The sequence below is a fragment of the Spea bombifrons genome, chromosome 5 (assembly GCF_027358695.1).
Source record: "Spea bombifrons isolate aSpeBom1 chromosome 5, aSpeBom1.2.pri, whole genome shotgun sequence".
NCBI classification, from domain to species: Eukaryota; Metazoa; Chordata; class Amphibia; order Anura; family Pelobatidae; genus Spea; species Spea bombifrons.
Window position 1 is genome coordinate 68177326 of NC_071091.1, and position 18315 is coordinate 68195640.

General features: G+C 43.3%; 1 protein-coding gene across 1 annotated transcript; it reads left to right on the plus strand.

The window, feature by feature from the left end:
• The first annotated feature begins 5052 nt into the window (after nt 1-5052).
• Nucleotides 5053-16577, plus strand: E2F3 (E2F transcription factor 3). The gene is made up of 7 exons (XM_053467625.1): nt 5053-5677; nt 8580-8691; nt 12958-13177; nt 13464-13622; nt 14800-14914; nt 15114-15249; nt 15922-16577. The coding sequence occupies exons 1-7, from the start codon at nt 5378-5380 to the stop codon at nt 16176-16178; spliced, it is 1299 nt and encodes a 432-aa protein (XP_053323600.1). The 5' UTR covers nt 5053-5377; the 3' UTR covers nt 16179-16577.
• Nucleotides 16578-18315: the final 1738 nt, after the last annotated feature.

Here is an 18315-nt window from a genome sequence, read left to right on the forward strand (position 1 = left end):
AATGTTACTGTTATTATTGCTTATTAAGGAGTCTATTTGGCCACCTAGATGGGACATACCTCTTTGTGTAAATGCATGATATGTCTAAGCTTTGTTCTATAAAGACTAGGATGTGTTTTAAATCACATGGAATGATGGTGTGGAAATCATGTCTTCATGTAATGTATGGTCTTGTACTTGTTTATGTCAGGTAGTAGTCATATTTGGAAGGAACCTGGTGTCTCACATTGCACTGTACTATGTACAAAAATTATGTAATGTACATTAGTGTTCTCTTCATATGTAGGGCTAACCTGTTGCTGAGTCTCTGTTTCTCTTTACTTTGGGGCAGGAGTAGGCATGGAGCCATCAGTGGAAGGTTGTTGATTGGATAAAAAATTTTAAATTCCTTTAAAAACTGAATTTAAAGAAATGCCAGTTATCAAAATAGTGTTAGAAAACACCCATAATGTATGGATGAACCAGAAAAGTTATATGTATTTATACTATTCATAAATCAAATCTCACCTATAAAAGCTAGCTACCAGACTAGGCTGACCACATTTTATTTCTGCCATTTAGGGACACACTATGAAGCGCATGAGATCACACACACAGGGGTGTGTGTGTGTGTGTGTATGTATATATATATATATATATATATATATATATATATATATATATATATATATATGCGTTAGACATGCATTTTCAACTACATAATATGTACTTATTTCTTTGAAGTAAAGACTATGATTGAAATTTGATTTCAAAATAACAGCTGGCAGTTTCTTTAATATTACTCCCTGCTGCCGATATATATATTAATATTAGCCCCTGCTGTCGATTTATATATAAATATTAGCCTCTGCTGACAATAGATATAAATATTAGACCCTGCTGCCAATACGTTTTATTTTAAAAACTGGACCCTACGCAAGCATTTCCTTGGGCCCCGCTCCACGCTCCCTAGCATGCAGTCACTCTCTCCGCTCCCGCACCAAAAATTGGGTATAGATCAAATAAACAACACATAAAACAGCACTTGCATGTATAGATCAACTGGATAAGACATACAAACCCTGTATTTGCAGGTACACATAAATAATGGAAACATAGCATAGCAGGTAGCATAGCAGATTAACACATGGAAACAGCACTGCAGGTACTGATCAACTGAATCAGACACACAAACCCTGTATTTGCAGGTATACATGAATAATGTATGGAAACATAGCATATCTATCAACAGAATAACACACAAACCCAGCTTTGCATGTATAGATCAATTGGAATTCACATAAAAACTCAGTATTAAAGGTATAGATAAAACCCCCTAAATTACAGGCATAGATCACAGGTTGCACACCCCAAAGCCAGCCCTGGCGTCCACACACAGATCCTGACCAGCACCCAAATTACATGTATAGGCATGGGCGTAGGAACCCCTAAAAATCTGGGGGGCAGCTTTTTCCCCCATCAGATCCCCACTTTCTCCTCATCTCTTTTTTTGCAAACACGTTCATTAATATATAACTTGAAACACTGGTAAAAATAATGTACGTTTAATACATTAAATATAGGAAAAAAAACAGCTAATCTTTGTAACAAAAACTTGGACCCTAGGCAAGCATTTCCTTTGGCCGCGCTCCATGCTCCCTAGCATGCAATCACTCCCTCCGCTCCCACACCCCAAAAAATATATGTGCCACACGGATCGTAGATTAGGGGAAGACTGTGAGAGTCAGTGCAGTCTTCCCTCCTTCTGACTACTCCTTGACATTAAATCCAAAATTGAGAAGCAGAGGCTCAGCACTGAAAAGCTAAGGTGAGTTTATTTCACACAGGCAATGTTTCGACACACAGGTCTTTCACGTTGCCTGTGTAAAATAAACTCACCTTACCATGTGAGTGCTGAGCCTCTGCTTCTCTGTTTTGGATTTATTGAAGGACTTGGTGGTACCGTGGCTCGTGCACCATCTCACAACTGAGTGCTGCATTCCAACCTTTGTTTCTGTGTATACTCTGTGACATTGAGAGGTCCCCCCGCCCCCCGGAATCATCCCGAGTACCATTGTCCTTCATTCACTAAGCCACACCTCTCTTTTACTTACTCCCTGTAGTTCAGGTATAGATCAAATAAACAACACATGGAAACAGCACATGCATGTATAGATTAACTGAATAAATTAATCTATACAAACTCTATATTTGCAGGTATATATAAATAATGTATGGAAACAAAGCATAGCAGATATGAATCAACAGAATAACACATAAACCCAGTTTTGCAGGTATAAATCAACTGGAATTCACATAAAAACTCCGCATTAAATGTAGAAACCCCCTAAATTACAGGCATAGATCACAGGTTGCACACCCCAAAGCCAGCTAGTCCACATTCCCCACATAGAACCTGACCAGCGCTCAGATTACACACACAAATTACAGCCCAGCGTGATCCAACTTTGTCCCCAAACAGCCCAGCTCACAAATAATTAAAGCAATTAATCCACACATGAATTATTTCACTCATTCACACAATTCATCCACATGTGGATTAATTCATTCTCTTACTCATTCACACAATTCATCCACATATTAATTCATTCATTCTCACTCTATTTCAATATGCTTACTACCCCACTTTTGTTACTTTTAAACCCCCCCTTCTCAAACTATATACCTCCTCCCCTTCTCACGCTATGTACCCCCTTCTCACACTATGTACCCCCTTCTCACTATCTACCCTCTCCCTATCTACCCTCTCCCTAACCCAACTTCTCACTATCTACCCTCTCCCTACCCCCCTTCTCACTATATTCCTTCTCCCTACCCCCTTCTCACTATCTACCCTCTCCCTACCCCCCTCTGTTGTTCACTTACCTTGCTGAAGTCCTGTGGTGGGAGCGTGAGGCCTCTGTCTAGCTGCTCTGCCGCGATACGCGCGGCTTCACTGCTTAGCGCCGGTATATGACGTCATACGCTGGCGCTCAGCGTGAGTCGGGGCAGCGTTAAGGCGGGTGGCGGCAGGGAGCAGAGGAGACAGGACGCCGAGCGGTTGCTGAAAAAGACCGCTCGGCACCCCTCTCTCCTCCTGCAGCGTTTCTATTGGGGGGGTTCCTATGGCCCTTGGGGGATTTGTTCGTTAACGGTCCCCCCCGCATGAGTTACTGGGGGGGATCTGTCCCCCCTGTTCCTATGCCCATGCGTATAGGACTTGCCATCTTTGTCCCCAAACAGCCCAGCATGAGTCACCTTTGTCCCACCCTGCCTGTGCCATCTTGGTCCCCAAGGCTCAAAAACTCTGCTTGTGCCATCTTTGCCTTTCCACAAATAAATTATACATCTATGATGCACACAAACACTTTTACGGTCACTCACTAATTCATCCACATAATAATTCATACTCTCACTCATTCACACGATTCATCCGCACACTAATTAATATACTCATATATACTCACATATACTCATTCTCACTCTTTATTTCAATATTCTTACTTCCCCCTCTCCCTCCCTTGTCACTATCTATCTACCCCCCATCTCCCCCTTTGTAGTTCACTTACCTTCCAGAAGTCCTGCGGTGGGAGCGCTAGGCCTCTGTCTCCCTGCTCTGCCGCGGTGCGCGCTGCTTCACTGCTGAGCGCCAGAGTATGACGTCATATGTCGGCACCCCCCAGATATGCCTTATACCCCTATATGCCACTCTGCCTCCCTGATATGCTTTTTCACCCCCTATTTGCCAAACACCCCCCAGATATGCCTTATACCCCCTCATATGCCACTCTGCCCACCAGAAATGAATTATACCCTCTATATGCCACTCCGCCTCCCTAATATGCCTTTTCATCCCCTATTTGCCACTCTGACCCCCAGATATGCCTTATACGCCCCTATTTGCCACGATGCCTCCCTAATATGCCTTTTAACCTCCATATGCCACATTCCCTGGTGTCTAGTGGGGGCAGCCGGCGGAGGTCTGTGCAATGCGCGCAGACCTCTGCTACTGCTGGCCGGTACTTCCGCAGGGGCTTCTATGACTGAGCACCGGGCCTGCCATCTTGCCCTTGGTATTCCCTGCCCAAGTTGGTCTCTGACAGTACTGTCAGTGGTCTCACAAATGTATACTCACCTCCTCTGTTTAAATCTCACTAGAGAAATGAGCGATGGCCCCGTATTAATAGACTAGAGTAGGAACCTTTGAGATATATTTACTAAAGAGAGAATTTACTCTGTTGTTACTATACAAGTTGCTGGTCTAATCCAAACGATCCAAGGTTGCCCTATATAATGCATGGGTACATTTGTGAGTAGAGTTTCAAGAAATCTGCCACATTTCCTCTGTTATGAGGCCCGCTTGGCTACTGAATAGTGATGTCAGCTTTATTTAAAAAATGATCTCTGGCATTGCGCAATATCCTGTTTTGAGAGTATTCGCTCATAACCCAGAGCACCAAATATTTAATTGCTGCGTCGTTTATATTAGGCACTGCATGTCTAAATCAGACGCATTTTATCGAGAGAATCTGTGTGAATTGGAGCTATATGTTGGGGAAAGTAACCCTTTGGTTGACTGAAAGCACAGCACTTACATGTTTTATTAGAAAGCATCACAGGGAATACTTTATCATAGAGCCATTATTAGATAAACTGGTAGGAGAGGCCTGTATCCCAAGATGAAAGCTGATTACCTGGCATTGGCTTTAATAAAACTAAAAATGCATTTACGTGACAGTGGCACATATATAGTTAGTGCTATGCTGTACGGTAACGCTATCTATATATCCCCCTCAATTGTCTGTACGCGGGCCTTTTGGATTCCCGCGTGCATGTGACAGACGGCATGTAGTCGCTGCGTTCGGAATCCCTCCCGCTACCTTGTATTCGTTACAAACGGCCAATGGAGCGCATTGAAACTTGACAGCCAATGACAGTCGAGGGAAAGCTACAGCACAGCGTCTTGTAGTCGAGCGTCACGTCAACCAATCAGAAAAGCAGAAGGGGGCCTGGGTGTGGATATGCAAATACAGTTTGAAAAAGACGGCGGGAAATCTGAGTTTCGCGGGTGGACCTTCGCGCGTAAACCGCATCCCTTCATTCATTGTCAGCTTCCTGGAGCCATTTTTCAGCCGCGGCGGTGGCGGGGAGGTCGAAGCTGGGGCCCAACTACTCTTAGTCACACAATCCGCCTCCATCTGCGTCCCCCGGTGGTCGATACCCCTCCGAAGGCTTCATTCCATGCAAGCAGGGGGTCTCCTCTTCATACATCCCCAAGTATTTCCGATTTAGAGGCTGGGGCCGTGCGGATTAAAGGTTTTAGACGGAGGAGACCGAGGCAGCCCGGGACAGAATCGGCGCACTAGGAGGAGGATACCGGGGAGGCTTGCTCAATAAGATGAGAAAAGGAATCCACCCCGGCCATGAGAAGCTGCTAATCCCCGGGTTCCAGGGCTCGGACAAGGGGTCCAGCTTATCGGGGGGGTTCGTCGCCGGGGGAGGCGGTGCAAGTATAGTCGGTGCAGGAGGCGGCGGATACCTGCAGATCCTCTCCTCACCCGGCCCGCTGCACAACCAGCAAGGACTGTGTGTAACCGAGCAGCAGAACCAAGCACCGGCGGCCAGCTACATCTACTCCACCCCGCACGGACCAGCCGGTAGAGCCGGCCTGCTGCAGCCCGCACTGGGGCGTCCTCCGGTAATTGCACGGCACTAGTGACACCCCTCAGCCACATACATGCACACATGTGTATACCTGCACATATATGAATAACTGCATGCCCTACGGTATACATAGCCATATGACATGGCCACGTACCGTGTCAACACATTCACGTGTGTTCGGGTTCTGCCTGCTTTGGGGGCGGGGAGGCCTCCCGCAGATGCAGTTATATGCGCGGGTGACCCTAATATTTAGAGGGTGGCTGCCGGGAGGGGGTGGGCTATCGGCTTGGTCTATATGAAGGTATCGTGCAGCTTTCCGCCCCGGATGGGGAAGGAGGGAGGAAGGGGAAAGGTCACCTGGGTATTTTCAGTTTTTGCATCTGTCACCATGGGGGGAAGGGGCAGGGTGTAAAGTGAAAGTCCAGGTCGTAGAAGCAGTTGCCTCCTTATTTTTAGGGGCAATATGCAATTCTAAAGGAGGAGGGGGGGGGCTAGATATTTTGCCTCCCTTGAGCTTTTCTTTTAATACTCTAAAAAGGCTAGCCCTTCTGTGCTTATGGCCAGTAGCATTCTTGGATGCAGCAGGGAAACGGTTAAACTCTCAGGTGGTCTTATACCCCCCACCCATCATTTTTTTTTTCTCACACTGTCTGGGGCTCTAGGTCTCCAGGGTCATCTCCCTTCCCCCACATCAGTGCCTTGTTCTAGCCTGAGATTTCTGTTGCTGAGGCCTGCTTAGAGATGCCCTGGAAGGTGGCTTTTAAAAAATAATTAAATGGCTGGAGCGTAATGCCAGTGATGAAGAAAAAAGGTGTCTTTAGTAGTTGGCTGTAAACCGCCTTTACACTAAGATCTGAGATTGTCCCCTTGTTGACTATATATTCTTTAAAGAAATGAGCAGTGTGTACTGTCAGGTAAGTGCACTTTATTCCAGGTGCTGAACTGTTCCTCACAAAGCTGTATCCAACGTGTGGGTTTAAGTGGGCTTCAGGAAGGTCCTATGTGGGGTCAGCGGAGACAATAACTTGCTCTCCATGTTAGCCGCGTGCAGTCATGGTTTTGCTGGGACTGCGTCCGTTGAGTCTTCTTTTCAATGTTCTAGAATGGATTGGCCTGGAACGTGCCCTGGTATCAGGCAACCAGCACTGCAGGGAGTTTCCCTATTTATAAAACAATTCTGTCATTTGATGCTGCTGCTGGCCATCATCTTCAATTTTTTTACGCAGATCAGATCTGTAGATTTAGTTTATTAATCATGAATCACTTCACCCCAGTGTAACACTATACAATCCATGCCTTAAGGTATCTAATTTGTACATGACACCTTTGCATGTACATTATTCCTATAGAAGATCCCATTTAGGGAGATCTTGGTAACGCTCATTGTGAGCCGTGGAATGGTAGGCCTTGTGTTTTAGACTTAATAGTCATGCCTCAACTCCCCTTTCAGAAAGTGGTGGTGCCAGACACCCCTGTCCAAGTGGTCAATCTGGCCACGCTTTAATAAAAACGTTCTAAACCAGTGGTGATTATTGGATGTGTACATCCTCGGGCTTTGTGCTGTTTCTTATTGAACAGCCAATTTGAGACATCTTCCCACCACCTCAGGATCTAGGGTATTCATGTCCTGTGTTTTATCATTTGGCTTCTGCAATAAAATTGACTATAAAACCCCTCAAATAACAGAGCCTAGTCCTGAACAGTTTATTCCATTGATCATCCCTCATGCTGTAGGATGTTGATCATCCCTCATGCTGTGGATTGATGACACGTCAACTGGCGCTCTCCAAGTTGATGGTTTAAAGACAGATTAGCCAAGCCAACTGTTCATACTTGTCACAACTTGAATAGCATGTAGGCAACAAAAACCCAAATCATTGAATGAAACTACTTTCTGTATTTGCTAACTAATCTGAACATTGGGAGGAACTGAACTCCGAGTGCCTTTTTAAAGGTCTTAGAATGTTGGAGTTCTGACGTTTCTGCACTTACATGTAGCTTCTGTGCACCTAAAGATCTGTCTCTAATTACCTGCTATTTTTTTTTCTTATAGCTTGTCAAATGATCAGCGTTTCTGGGACACATTGGGGTCTGTTAACTTTGCAGTAGGTTTGGTATCTCTTAGCATTAATAAGGGCAAACACTGAGGTTCTCGTGCAAGGGGGTCTACAATGGCCCTGTATAGACACTGAAAGCTTACTTAAAACTTTTGCGGTTTAACCAGGTGTTATAGGGCCAGCTTAGTCCTTTGTGCAGGAGAAGCTCAGTGGTGTTGCTCTTCATAATGCGTAGACATCAGGCAGCTAAAAAGTGATGCCATAAATAAGTGGTCTTTGGAGCAGAAACTAGAAATCTGTGTATCAGATTTATTAGGGTTTGTTGCCATGAGACATGGCTCACCAGACAGTTAATGTTATCTTGTCACATCTCACTTTAAGCATTCCGTGTAAAAATATGACTCGGATTTTTGAAATTATTCCGTCTAACCCCATCCATAAGAACTTCCAGTGAAACCATTAGTTACAAAAGTTCCTAAAAAGTTGCATTTGGAGGTTTACAACTTAAGTTACTCCTCTTAGTGGTTTATTACACTCTGTTTTGTAGTGTTTAGCCCATGCAGTTGTGCTCCAGAAACATGATTAAAGGCTGGTACCCCTTCCATTTCCTAGGGTAGCTTACTTGGCATTTCTGCTTAACTTGTTGCAAAAGCTCTTGAAACTTCTAGATGGTCAAAACTTTGTTCTCTCTCCCATACGTGGGGTTTTTACATGTCATACTTAAGTTTACCAATGACAAGTTGTGACAGAATATGTAATTGAGTGGAAATTAAAAAAACAAAAAAAGAGATCCTTCATGCCTGATTTTAGACCTTGTAATGGATAAACTTGGCTAATTATACAATTATAAAAAATGACACGTTAACCTTTTGCCCCCAGGCAAAGAGACGACTGGAGCTTGGTGATGGAAGTCATCAGTATCTCTCTGAAGGCCTTAAGACTCCCAAGGGGAAAGGAAGAGGAAGTACGCTATGCCCCGACAGTCCAAAAAGTGAGTGCTTCTGTGGTTGGGTGCAATATCGCAAGTACTTGATGGCTTACTTACTCAAAATAAGACCTCTTTCTTTGCACGTCTTTTGTATTCATAACAAACACACATTTCTTGCCCAGAAAGATCCAGAAGCTCCCTTCTTCATGCCCCATTTCCAAAGATGTATGGGTTGCTCTGTTACCAGTGAAGCACTGTGTATATCAACCAGTGCAAAGCCTTTTCGCTAACAAGGACAGATTGGCCTGGGGTAGAGCCCTGCGCGCGACTAATTGCTTTAATCCCGCCCACTGATTTTGTGACCATTACCGCCTGCCCCCGCCACATATGTGTCCGCCCGCCTGCCCCCTCACCTTGTTCCTGGGCGGAGCAAGAGAAAGACTCTGTGAGGGAGCAACTCGAGGGCAGCCTTGCAGGGCTGCGTGGGAAATCTGCAGTTCAGGTAAGGAGGTGGGCTAGATTGGCCACCAATGTGGCGAGAGTGGAACACCCACATTGTGGGATTGGACAAAAAAAATCAGCAGGAGCAGGATTAAAAAAGCGGTCCCACGCAGGGCTCTAGATTGCACTACCTCTACCACCATATGAGGATTAACAGTACCAATTGTGAAAGTCTAGCTTTGCTACTTAATTTACAAAAACTAATTACTGAGCCATATGGATTGGACAGAAGTGTTATTTCTTGTTTTTTTTTTGTTTTTTTTTCCCTACTTGCATCTGATCGCAGATACCTGTAAATAAATCAACAATCGGGTGCGATTCAATTGGAAAGAGTCACTATTATGGTGTTTGTGTCAGTATTCGTATCGTTCGGTTTGCTGCCGTCAAACACAGAAAGCTGATGTGTGGCAGTGTCTGCTTTACTAATGGAAGAATAATTACTTTTGCTTTCTGCATAGCTCAGATCCCACAAGGCTCTTAATAAAGTGTTTTGGGGGGGGTATATAAGTAGTATGCAAGACATCCATTTCATGGCCTGCCAAATTCTACTAGCCCACTTCCTATGAATAATAGGAAAATCTGACTTCTCATAAGCTCTGAAAATATTTGTTCACGGTGACAGTGTACTAGTGTAGTAATCCCCATGTTCATTACTGGGTGCCGCAGCATCTGCCATCTGCTAGGCCCATATGAGGCGGCCCTTTGACCTAACAGGGCAGCACGATCGCCCTACTGGTCTGATTTAGGCATTTTTTACAGGTAAAAATGCCACCGATGACATAACTAATGTCCTGCGTCCAGCCTGTGCTTCCTAGTAGTATGTGGCCTCTTAAATGGACAACAATGTAGGATTTAGCTTGGACAAAAATACAGAGGAAAAACAGAAGTATGATAAGGTGCAACCTTAGCACCACTTTGTGCTTGCGGTTTGTGCTTGTGTAGTAATTTATCTTGGTTTTAGATAAGCTGTGTCATATTTTTAGTTGCTTTCACTATGAAGTTTTGTCTTTACTGTTGTATTGGATCGCCCCAAGCATCTCCTTGTGTGTGATATATTCCTCCGGTGCTGGCTTTATGAAAGCTGCAGCCAGGTTTAAATTAGGCGCCTGGGCAAATATTCCAATAAGCAGAGTTATTGCCACATTAACAAAAATAGAGAGAAGCAGATTTTGCACACGCATAGGATAAGGGGACTCATCAGAGCAACCAATCAGAGCAGTGCTTTATACTATGAAGAAGGGCAACCAATTGGAGAAGTACCTGCTTTTTGTGTGTTCATTGGTCATCGTCAGGCAGCCCAGCTGAACCTTTATTATATGCTATCTCCCTGTGATGGTCTTGGGACCCCACTTCTGCTGGGCACCAGCAATGCTGGTTTATTCACACCTCTGCTCCAAGACAATACCCAAGACCAGGGCTTGACAAATTTGTTGTGAATCTAGGCGCCAGGTAAAAAAGTTAGGAGCCAGGATTTTTTTAAACTAACAGTTGGTCAGGAGTGATCCGATCATCATCAGCCCACTTACTAAACTCACAGCATTTGACCTGGAAGCACCCTGGACTTTCAGGTCAGTGCTGTTTTTTTTTTTAAATTATTTTTTTTTAACCCTTTCAATGCTGATGTTCCATTGGCGCACAGCATTGACTGATATTTAGTCCCCACAAGCTTGTGGGGACAAATGTTAACCCCTGCAATGCCACGAATGTGTCATACACAATTGTGGCATTGAAGGGGTTAACGCTGCACTGTCGCTCTCAGGGAGCGATCAGGCAGCAGGGGGGTGTTGGGGCTGGTCTCCACACTCATGTGGAGACCGAAGAACCCTTTCCCCTGTCCCTGAAGCTGCCTCTGGCAGCTGGGACTCAAATTGCTGGTCTATAGACCAGCCACTGCAGGGGGGTGGGGGTAACTCTGATGACTGCTGTAGGCTTCCATGCCTACAGGAGTCATCACAGGGCTTGTGGGGGCTCGTTTTTGCTGTTGCTGGTCTGCCTGGAACAGGCAGACCACCAGCAGCAGAGCCCCGTACAAAACGGGAATTAACCCCTAAATGCCGCTATCGCGGCATTGAAGAGGTTAACGCACTGTCGCTCTCATGGAGCGATCAGGCAGCTGGGGGGTGTTGTCAGGTCCCCACACTTGTGTGGGGGCCCAATCAACACACAACCCCCTTCCCTGAAGCTGCCTGTGGCAGCTGAAAACGCGATTGCTGGTTTTTACAGGCTCACTCCGTGGGAGGGATCTCAGGCTCGGGGGCGGGCTCGGAGTGGCTGTGCTGTCTGCCCAGACTCCTGGGCAGACAGCAGCGCCCCCGTGTGGCGACTCAGCCTCAACAATTTTGTTCTGGATGTCAGAGGCTGACAAAACCTAGGCGCCAGGACAAAATTCTCTGTCGCCATGGCGACCTGGCGCCTGGGATTTGTCGAGCCCTGCCCAAGACAACAATTAATGAACAAGATACATGAAATACATCTATTTAACCTCTTCCACATGCTTTAAGGGGGCCCTAGGAAGCTGCTTAGTATAGGGTGGTCTCACTCCTGACTTACTGAAACTACTAGTACGTTGTACAGGAGTTTGTTCTATAGTACTTCTGCAAGCCTTTAGGGGGTGACCCTTTTAACACGTTAAGTCTGGTATAATAGGCTTTGGTTATAATCATCTGTTGCCTGTGCTGATTGCGTGTATGCCAATGTACAGTCAAGGTACTAATTAAGATCTGGTGATCTTATTTATTATATTTGTTAAATGACCTGCGTGAAGGCACGGTGTCCTCAAGGCTGCTCATCAGTCCAGATAAACTCCAAAGAACACATTGTAAACCAACACTAGGACCACAGAAAATAAACTCTTGTTCTGAAGTGCGTTCATAGGTTAAGGGGGAAGGTGGTTCAGGAACTAAATTGTGGAGTCTTAAAGTGTGTTTAAAGTATCGTAGTATATTTGACCGTGGTTAGCTATGGGAGAGATCTTACATGAAAAAAATTTCGATGTATGTTCTCTAGTGGCTTAAAATTCCACATGGTTGGATCTTGTGTTTTTAGCGGTCTAATACAAGTATGGTGCGTGTTTAACGTTTGTGTACTTTTCAGGTAATGTCTATTTTAGTTGAATGGATCCCTAATTTTGACACATTAGAACTTGGGTATGTTCTTCAAAAGAGGCTCCTTCCTGTGATGGAAGCTACTTCTGCCAGTTAATACTTTTTTTTTTTTTACCCAGTTTTTAGCTTGCTGTGGTTTGTGCTAACCTGGCAAAGTACTCTGCCGTGCATATAACGGTCAGGTTGGTTTGTTGTGTACCGGTTGCCTTCATGCACATTGTGTCTTCTGTTAATTGCAAGGTAAGCCTTGTTGGTGTCGGATTAGAAATGCAACTCAAGTCTTGTTTAGATGAATTTCTTTATGGGAATTCCTGCAAGCTGCTTGTTTTTATTATTTAACAGAGGAAGAAGTCTGTAGCAAGTATTTAAAGGTACACGCAACATTTATTCCCTGCCCACCCTTCTATTTTTGTTGGTTAGTCACAGTGCAGCAGAGGTTAAACCACAATACACCTAATGTTGTACAAAAGACACAAACAAAAACAGGATAAACCTTGCGCAGGCATGACCAACAAAGTGTTGAAACTCCAGTGTGCTAAAAAAAAAAAAAGCATGGCGTTTCTGTAAAACTGATTGGGGTCTATTAATAAAAGGCAGGTAAGTAGTGAGTGTGACTTTAGTGTGCATTTTGAAGAGGTGGATTTTCAAAATTTTCACTTTTTTTCTTTTGGATTTTTACCATCCTGTGGCAGTTGAAAAGTTTAACAACTTCACTATTTTCCAGCTCCAAAGTCTCCGTTGGAAAAGACCCGTTATGACACCTCGCTTGGCCTCCTGACAAAGAAGTTCATTCAGCTGCTCAGCCAGTCTTCTGATGGCGTTGTTGACCTGAACAGGGCTGCTGAAGTCCTCAAGGTCCAGAAGAGGCGAATTTATGATATCACAAATGTGCTAGAAGGAATCCACCTCATTAAAAAGAAATCGAAAAACAACATCCAATGGATGTAAGTGTCTTAGACCAAGCGGACTTGGTGAGCGTGGTGGCATTGCCCTTAAGTGTGTCTTCAGGTTACACAGGAGTTTGTTAGACTTGTCATTTCCCTATTTTTTTTTATTTTTTTTTTTCTTGTCATGAGATCTCTGGCTGAGCTAATTGCTGGAAATGTGATTTCTCTAATGTTTCTGGATTCCCTGTCAAAAACAGAGAATATTGGCACCAAATAAACTTTGTTGTTAGAACTTTGTACATTTAATACTTTATAAATATCTGAGCTTTTAAAAACTTTTCAGGGGCTGCAGTTTGCCAGACGATGGTGGAAATATGGTTCGGTGTCAAGGACTATCTAAGGAACTTTCAGAGCTCACCCAGGAAGAAAACAAACTTGATGAGTTAATCCAGAACTGTACTCTAGACTTGAAACTTTTAACTGAAGACACAGAGAATCAAAGATATCCTTTCTGCTTTGTCACGTTTACCCTGCCACCCTTTTCTGGTTTGCTGCATGCAGAAAGACTGGATGTCCTTTACGGATCATACTTTTGCAGATCTTAGCACTGCGTCTGGATTTACTATCTGGCCTGTACAGAGGGTAAATTCTTGTGATTCATTTGATGACACATTTAGTTGGGTGAGGTGATTTGTAGAGTAATTCCTTCTAATATAGCCTGGTGGTTTGTGATGAAAATCATAGCCTCCTTAAATGGTTCCTCGGTCACGAACGCCTCGCATGCATAGATCTTACAGAAGATACAGATGCATTCCCTTTACTGAATTTAGTGGCTCTGGTGCCCATCTAAATGGCTTCAGTTCGCTAACCAGCTGTTTTAGGCGCTTTCTATGCAGGACTGGCAAATGGCTACTGGGGCAGTGCTTCTCTGTGAAATACTGGCTTCATTGAACGAGCCATAAAACATTCCATACAAAACAGTACAATATACAATATTAAGTTGTTTTTTTTTTTTTTGCCTGTTGCCCCCTGCCTCCTAGTGACTGCATCATTTCTAATCTGTCGTTCTATTACCTCGCCAAAGTGCTTTGTTGCACCATTCATGATTGTATAAACTAAGAACATATGCAAACTCTTCTCGTACATATTGGTAGCATTACCATTGTGAGAACCCCATGGCGCTGTACGCCATGAGCTTGGATTGTTTGTTAGATTTACGGATTTCATTCCATAGTGCAGGTTCTGTGCTGAAACTGGGTTTGGTTCTGCCCAAATCACTGACTTGGGGCAGGATTTTCTGCCTGCGCTTACAAGGTATGGACTTACTTTTACAGTCTGGAAACATCTCATGAGCCTATAGCTTGCTTTGTGGCATCCAAATGTTTGCTTTAAATAGAATGGAATGGAATTGAAAAGTAATGTTTGCACAATTCTCTTATGTGCTTGTGTTAAAAAGATTTAAGTTCCCCACTGCCAAGAATTCCCTGCCACCTGCTTTCTCTTGCTTGGTCTGTCCATAACAGCACTCTCATTAACACAGTCCTCGAGGGGCAGCAAGCAAGAGTTGTTTTGTGTTAATGTCTCTGCGTTTGAATTTTACATTAAACTGCTCTGGCTTTGGTACCTTTTTATTAAATTGATGTGAACATATCTGTGCGTTCTTCCTTAACTTTGGTTACGCTGGCATATGTAACCTACCAAGACATACGGAAAATCGGCGGCCTTCAGGATCAAACTGTTATTGTGGTGAGAGCCCCTCCAGAAACAAGACTTGAAGTGCCTGATCCTGTGGAGGTAACGTGTGTGTGCTTCACAAACACTGTGTAAAGACTTTGCCTAAACTTTCTCAATCTGAGTAAACTAGAGGAGAACCAGCTTTTTAGCTACAACTATCAATTTAACCAGCCATTTTTTTTTCTCAGTCATTCATAAATTCCTTATGGTCTGCAAACAGGCACCTGCATGTAGTCATGTACGTAATTTTATTTTCCAGAGCTTGCAGATCCGTTTGTCCAGCAGTCAAGGTGCAATCGATGTGTACCTGTGTCCTGACGAAAATGAATCAAACAGCCCAGTGAAGCCATGCAATTCTGACCATAATGGAAATATTTCAAAGCCAAACTCCAAAGGTAATTGGAAGTGGAATATTCGGTATGAGGTCTAGTCTCTACCGTAGGGTTTATTTTATTTTTTTGTGGGGGGCTGGTTTCTTTGCGTTTTCAGGCTGTATTAAAAATGGAATCGTATTACATGTGCCCCCATCTGCCATTTTTATGGTGCAACTGCTATATAGTGTATTCGCTCTTAAATGAGAAAACAATATGTCTGCTATACCCATTATGCAGTCTTAACCATAAGCTGAGAACATCTTATGCCTGCTGCTTCAGTGGCTTCTGAGTACCGCCAATTCCTTCATTTTTATGCGCGTATGTACAGTTGGGTTTCGTTAACTTGCCAAACCTGCGTGTTTTGATGTGTACACTTGCAGTCCTCTGATAATCCTTCTAGGAGCAAATGAAACCTTTATACCGAATTTGCTTATTCTGGTATGTAAATTATATCGCATGCTCAGAACAGAGTTTAGATCTTTCATGTTTTAATGATCACCACAATCCTCAACCCCCACTTAATCTCCTTTTATAAAAGAGCATTGTATCCATATGTATACTTGTACATACCTAACTACTCAGTAGCCTACATTTTGAAGCGTGAGAAGCCAAATGGAATGTTCGTACATTTAGTGCATTTATTCAGTGTTGAAGCGAACTTGGCATGTTTTAATAATTGTCTATTTCTTTCAGATACACTGTCTCCTAACTTGGGAACTATAAATTGCTCAGTGGAAGGAATTTCTCCTTTAACGTCCCCAACAAACCTCCTACAACAGACAGAGGATCAAATACCTTTGAGTCTTGACGGTCCATTTGTAAATCTGCTTCCACCGCTCATCCAGGAAGACTACCTGCTCAGCCTTGGTGAAGAGGAGGGAATCAGTGACCTCTTTGATGCCTATGAGTTTGAAAAGTTGCCATCCTTGGATGACTTCATGTGCAGTTGATACATGTTATGCTTCATCACTTTGTCAACAGACCAGATTCATTTTCATTGTTTTGTACTTACGAATGGGACCAGACTTCTGGACGTCACATCATTACACCGTTGTGTGTTTGGCTCAACAGTCTGCAGTGTCCTCGATGAGCGCGCGGTTGCAGGAGCTCCAGTTTACTTGATCCAATGCTTCCTTATGCAAGAGCCATCAGGTGATGCACTGGGCTTGCTTAAGACACAAGTGAGCATCCTATGTTGCCACTTTGTAGCCTCACAGCCGGGGTTATATCCGTGAGCCTTGGCCTGATGGGGCCTATGAATTATATGAAGTATCAAGCCGTGCCTTCCTGTGTATTTTATCCCCAGTTGTTGTGGAGACGATCCACAATAAATGTGAACTGTCACTCTGGAGATGTCTATATTGTGTTTATTCTTCTCCGCTTGTTTTCTTTCTAGCATTGTTTTCAGGCATATCGGTACTTCACTCGGCTCCATCTGACGCGCCTAATGCATTTTTGTTTCTACTCTGCAAGCTGCTCGTCGGGGCCGGTCTACTGGGACGGTGGACTTTCGCTTCCTCGGGGATCAGCATTATTTAAAGGCATTAATACACTGCATTTTCCTGTGTTCAAAGTTGTGCCCTGTAGTATTTGTGCTTTATTCAGCTGGTTTGAAGTGCCTGTGAATTAGATTCAGTGAGAGAATTTGACTTTGCTATTTTTCATGAAATTCCACTTGAATATTCTCTACAGTTTCAAAGGTTCTGATTTATATATCAAATAACTTCCTTTCACAAAATATATTGTTACAGTTTATATATCAAACGTCTGCGTAAGTTAAACTGGAAACGGCTTTCTTGACAAAACACGATTTCAGTGTAAAATTGGAGCTTTATTGGTGCATTCACGCATAAGAATTTTAATTAAAATATGCTCTGTGACCAGGAAAGGCCGCACATGTTTGATTAGTTGCACTTACGTGAATATGCATGAGCACATCTATTACACTGGGTTGATGCAGACCCACTATTTCTGGTGCATTGAATGCAGGCCTGTATGTAAGTGCGTTGGATGCTGGAATTAATTGATATGTGCCTGCAATTACTTGCAAGAGGACTGCCAGTTAATTACCTACCCCCCCCCTTGAAGCTTTAAAATTAGATGTCCTCCTGACCAAACTTAAATCAACTTAAGTGAGCTGAAGGTACCTACATCGTGTGCTAAACGTTTAGTTATTCAAACTCTACAAGATGTACTCATTTACGCTGGTGTGATTTAAGTTACTAAAGCTTAAGATTTTTGCTGCCTCTTTAGTGATAAAAGTAAGCTGTAGATGGTGCTAGGAGACTTACCAATAAACTTAAGGTGAAGAGTCATGCTAATGCAGTACTTTTCCATGCATACGCCATAGGAAGAGTCTGCAATGCTTTCAGCATTTTCCCACAATGCTTTGAGTAAGAACTTGCATTTAGTTCTATGGGAGAACAGAAGAATTGTACACACATGAAAGTCTATCCAGAATGCTTCAGCTAAAAGGTGTGTGTATATATAATTTCATGTTGGAGACTTTTTTTTGTATTTCTAGTGTTTAACTGCAACACTTCTGCAACTGATCTTATGGCCTTTTAAGCACTATTTATATAATTCTCTTTCCAGATGACAGGACTATAAGGGACATTTCCCCCACCTTCTATATTCTTCTGAAAGCTACAATCTTTGTAGCTTTACTGCCCAATTCATGCCCCGTGTACATCTTTCAGTATCATTTGAGTTGCTGCTACCTGGACCTTTAAATTGTATTGAAAAAAAGTCTTAACTTACCTTAATTCTGTATTTCAAGCATTAACCCCTTAAGGACAATAGGGGTTTTTACTCGTAGTATATTGTGGGACAATGGCTCTTTAAACGTTTTTCAGTGTTACTGTTTAGCTGTGATTTTCTTCTCTCTCATTTCGTGCTCCCACACATATTATATATTGTTTTTTTCAGGACAAACAGGGCTTTCTTTAGATACCATTAATTTTATCATATCATCTAATTTACTATAAAAAAAATGATAAAATATGGGGATTTTTTGTTAAAAAATTACTTTTTCTCACTTTTTAAACAGAAAACTTTTACTCATCTGCAAAAACGAATGAAAAAACC

What these genes read in the sequence shown, in the direction of transcription:
- E2F3 (XM_053467625.1), top strand. Translation starts at nt 5,378, where the DNA reads ATGAGAAAAGGAATCCACCCCGGCCATGAGAAGCTGCTAATCCCCGGG. An exon ending in AAGTGCCTGATCCTGTGGAG is followed by an intron (nt 14,915 to 15,113) that starts GTAACGTGTGTG and finishes TTTATTTTCCAG; the next exon opens with AGCTTGCAGATCCGTTTGTC. An exon ending in TTCAAAGCCAAACTCCAAAG is followed by an intron (nt 15,250 to 15,921) that starts GTAATTGGAAGT and finishes TATTTCTTTCAG; the next exon opens with ATACACTGTCTCCTAACTTG.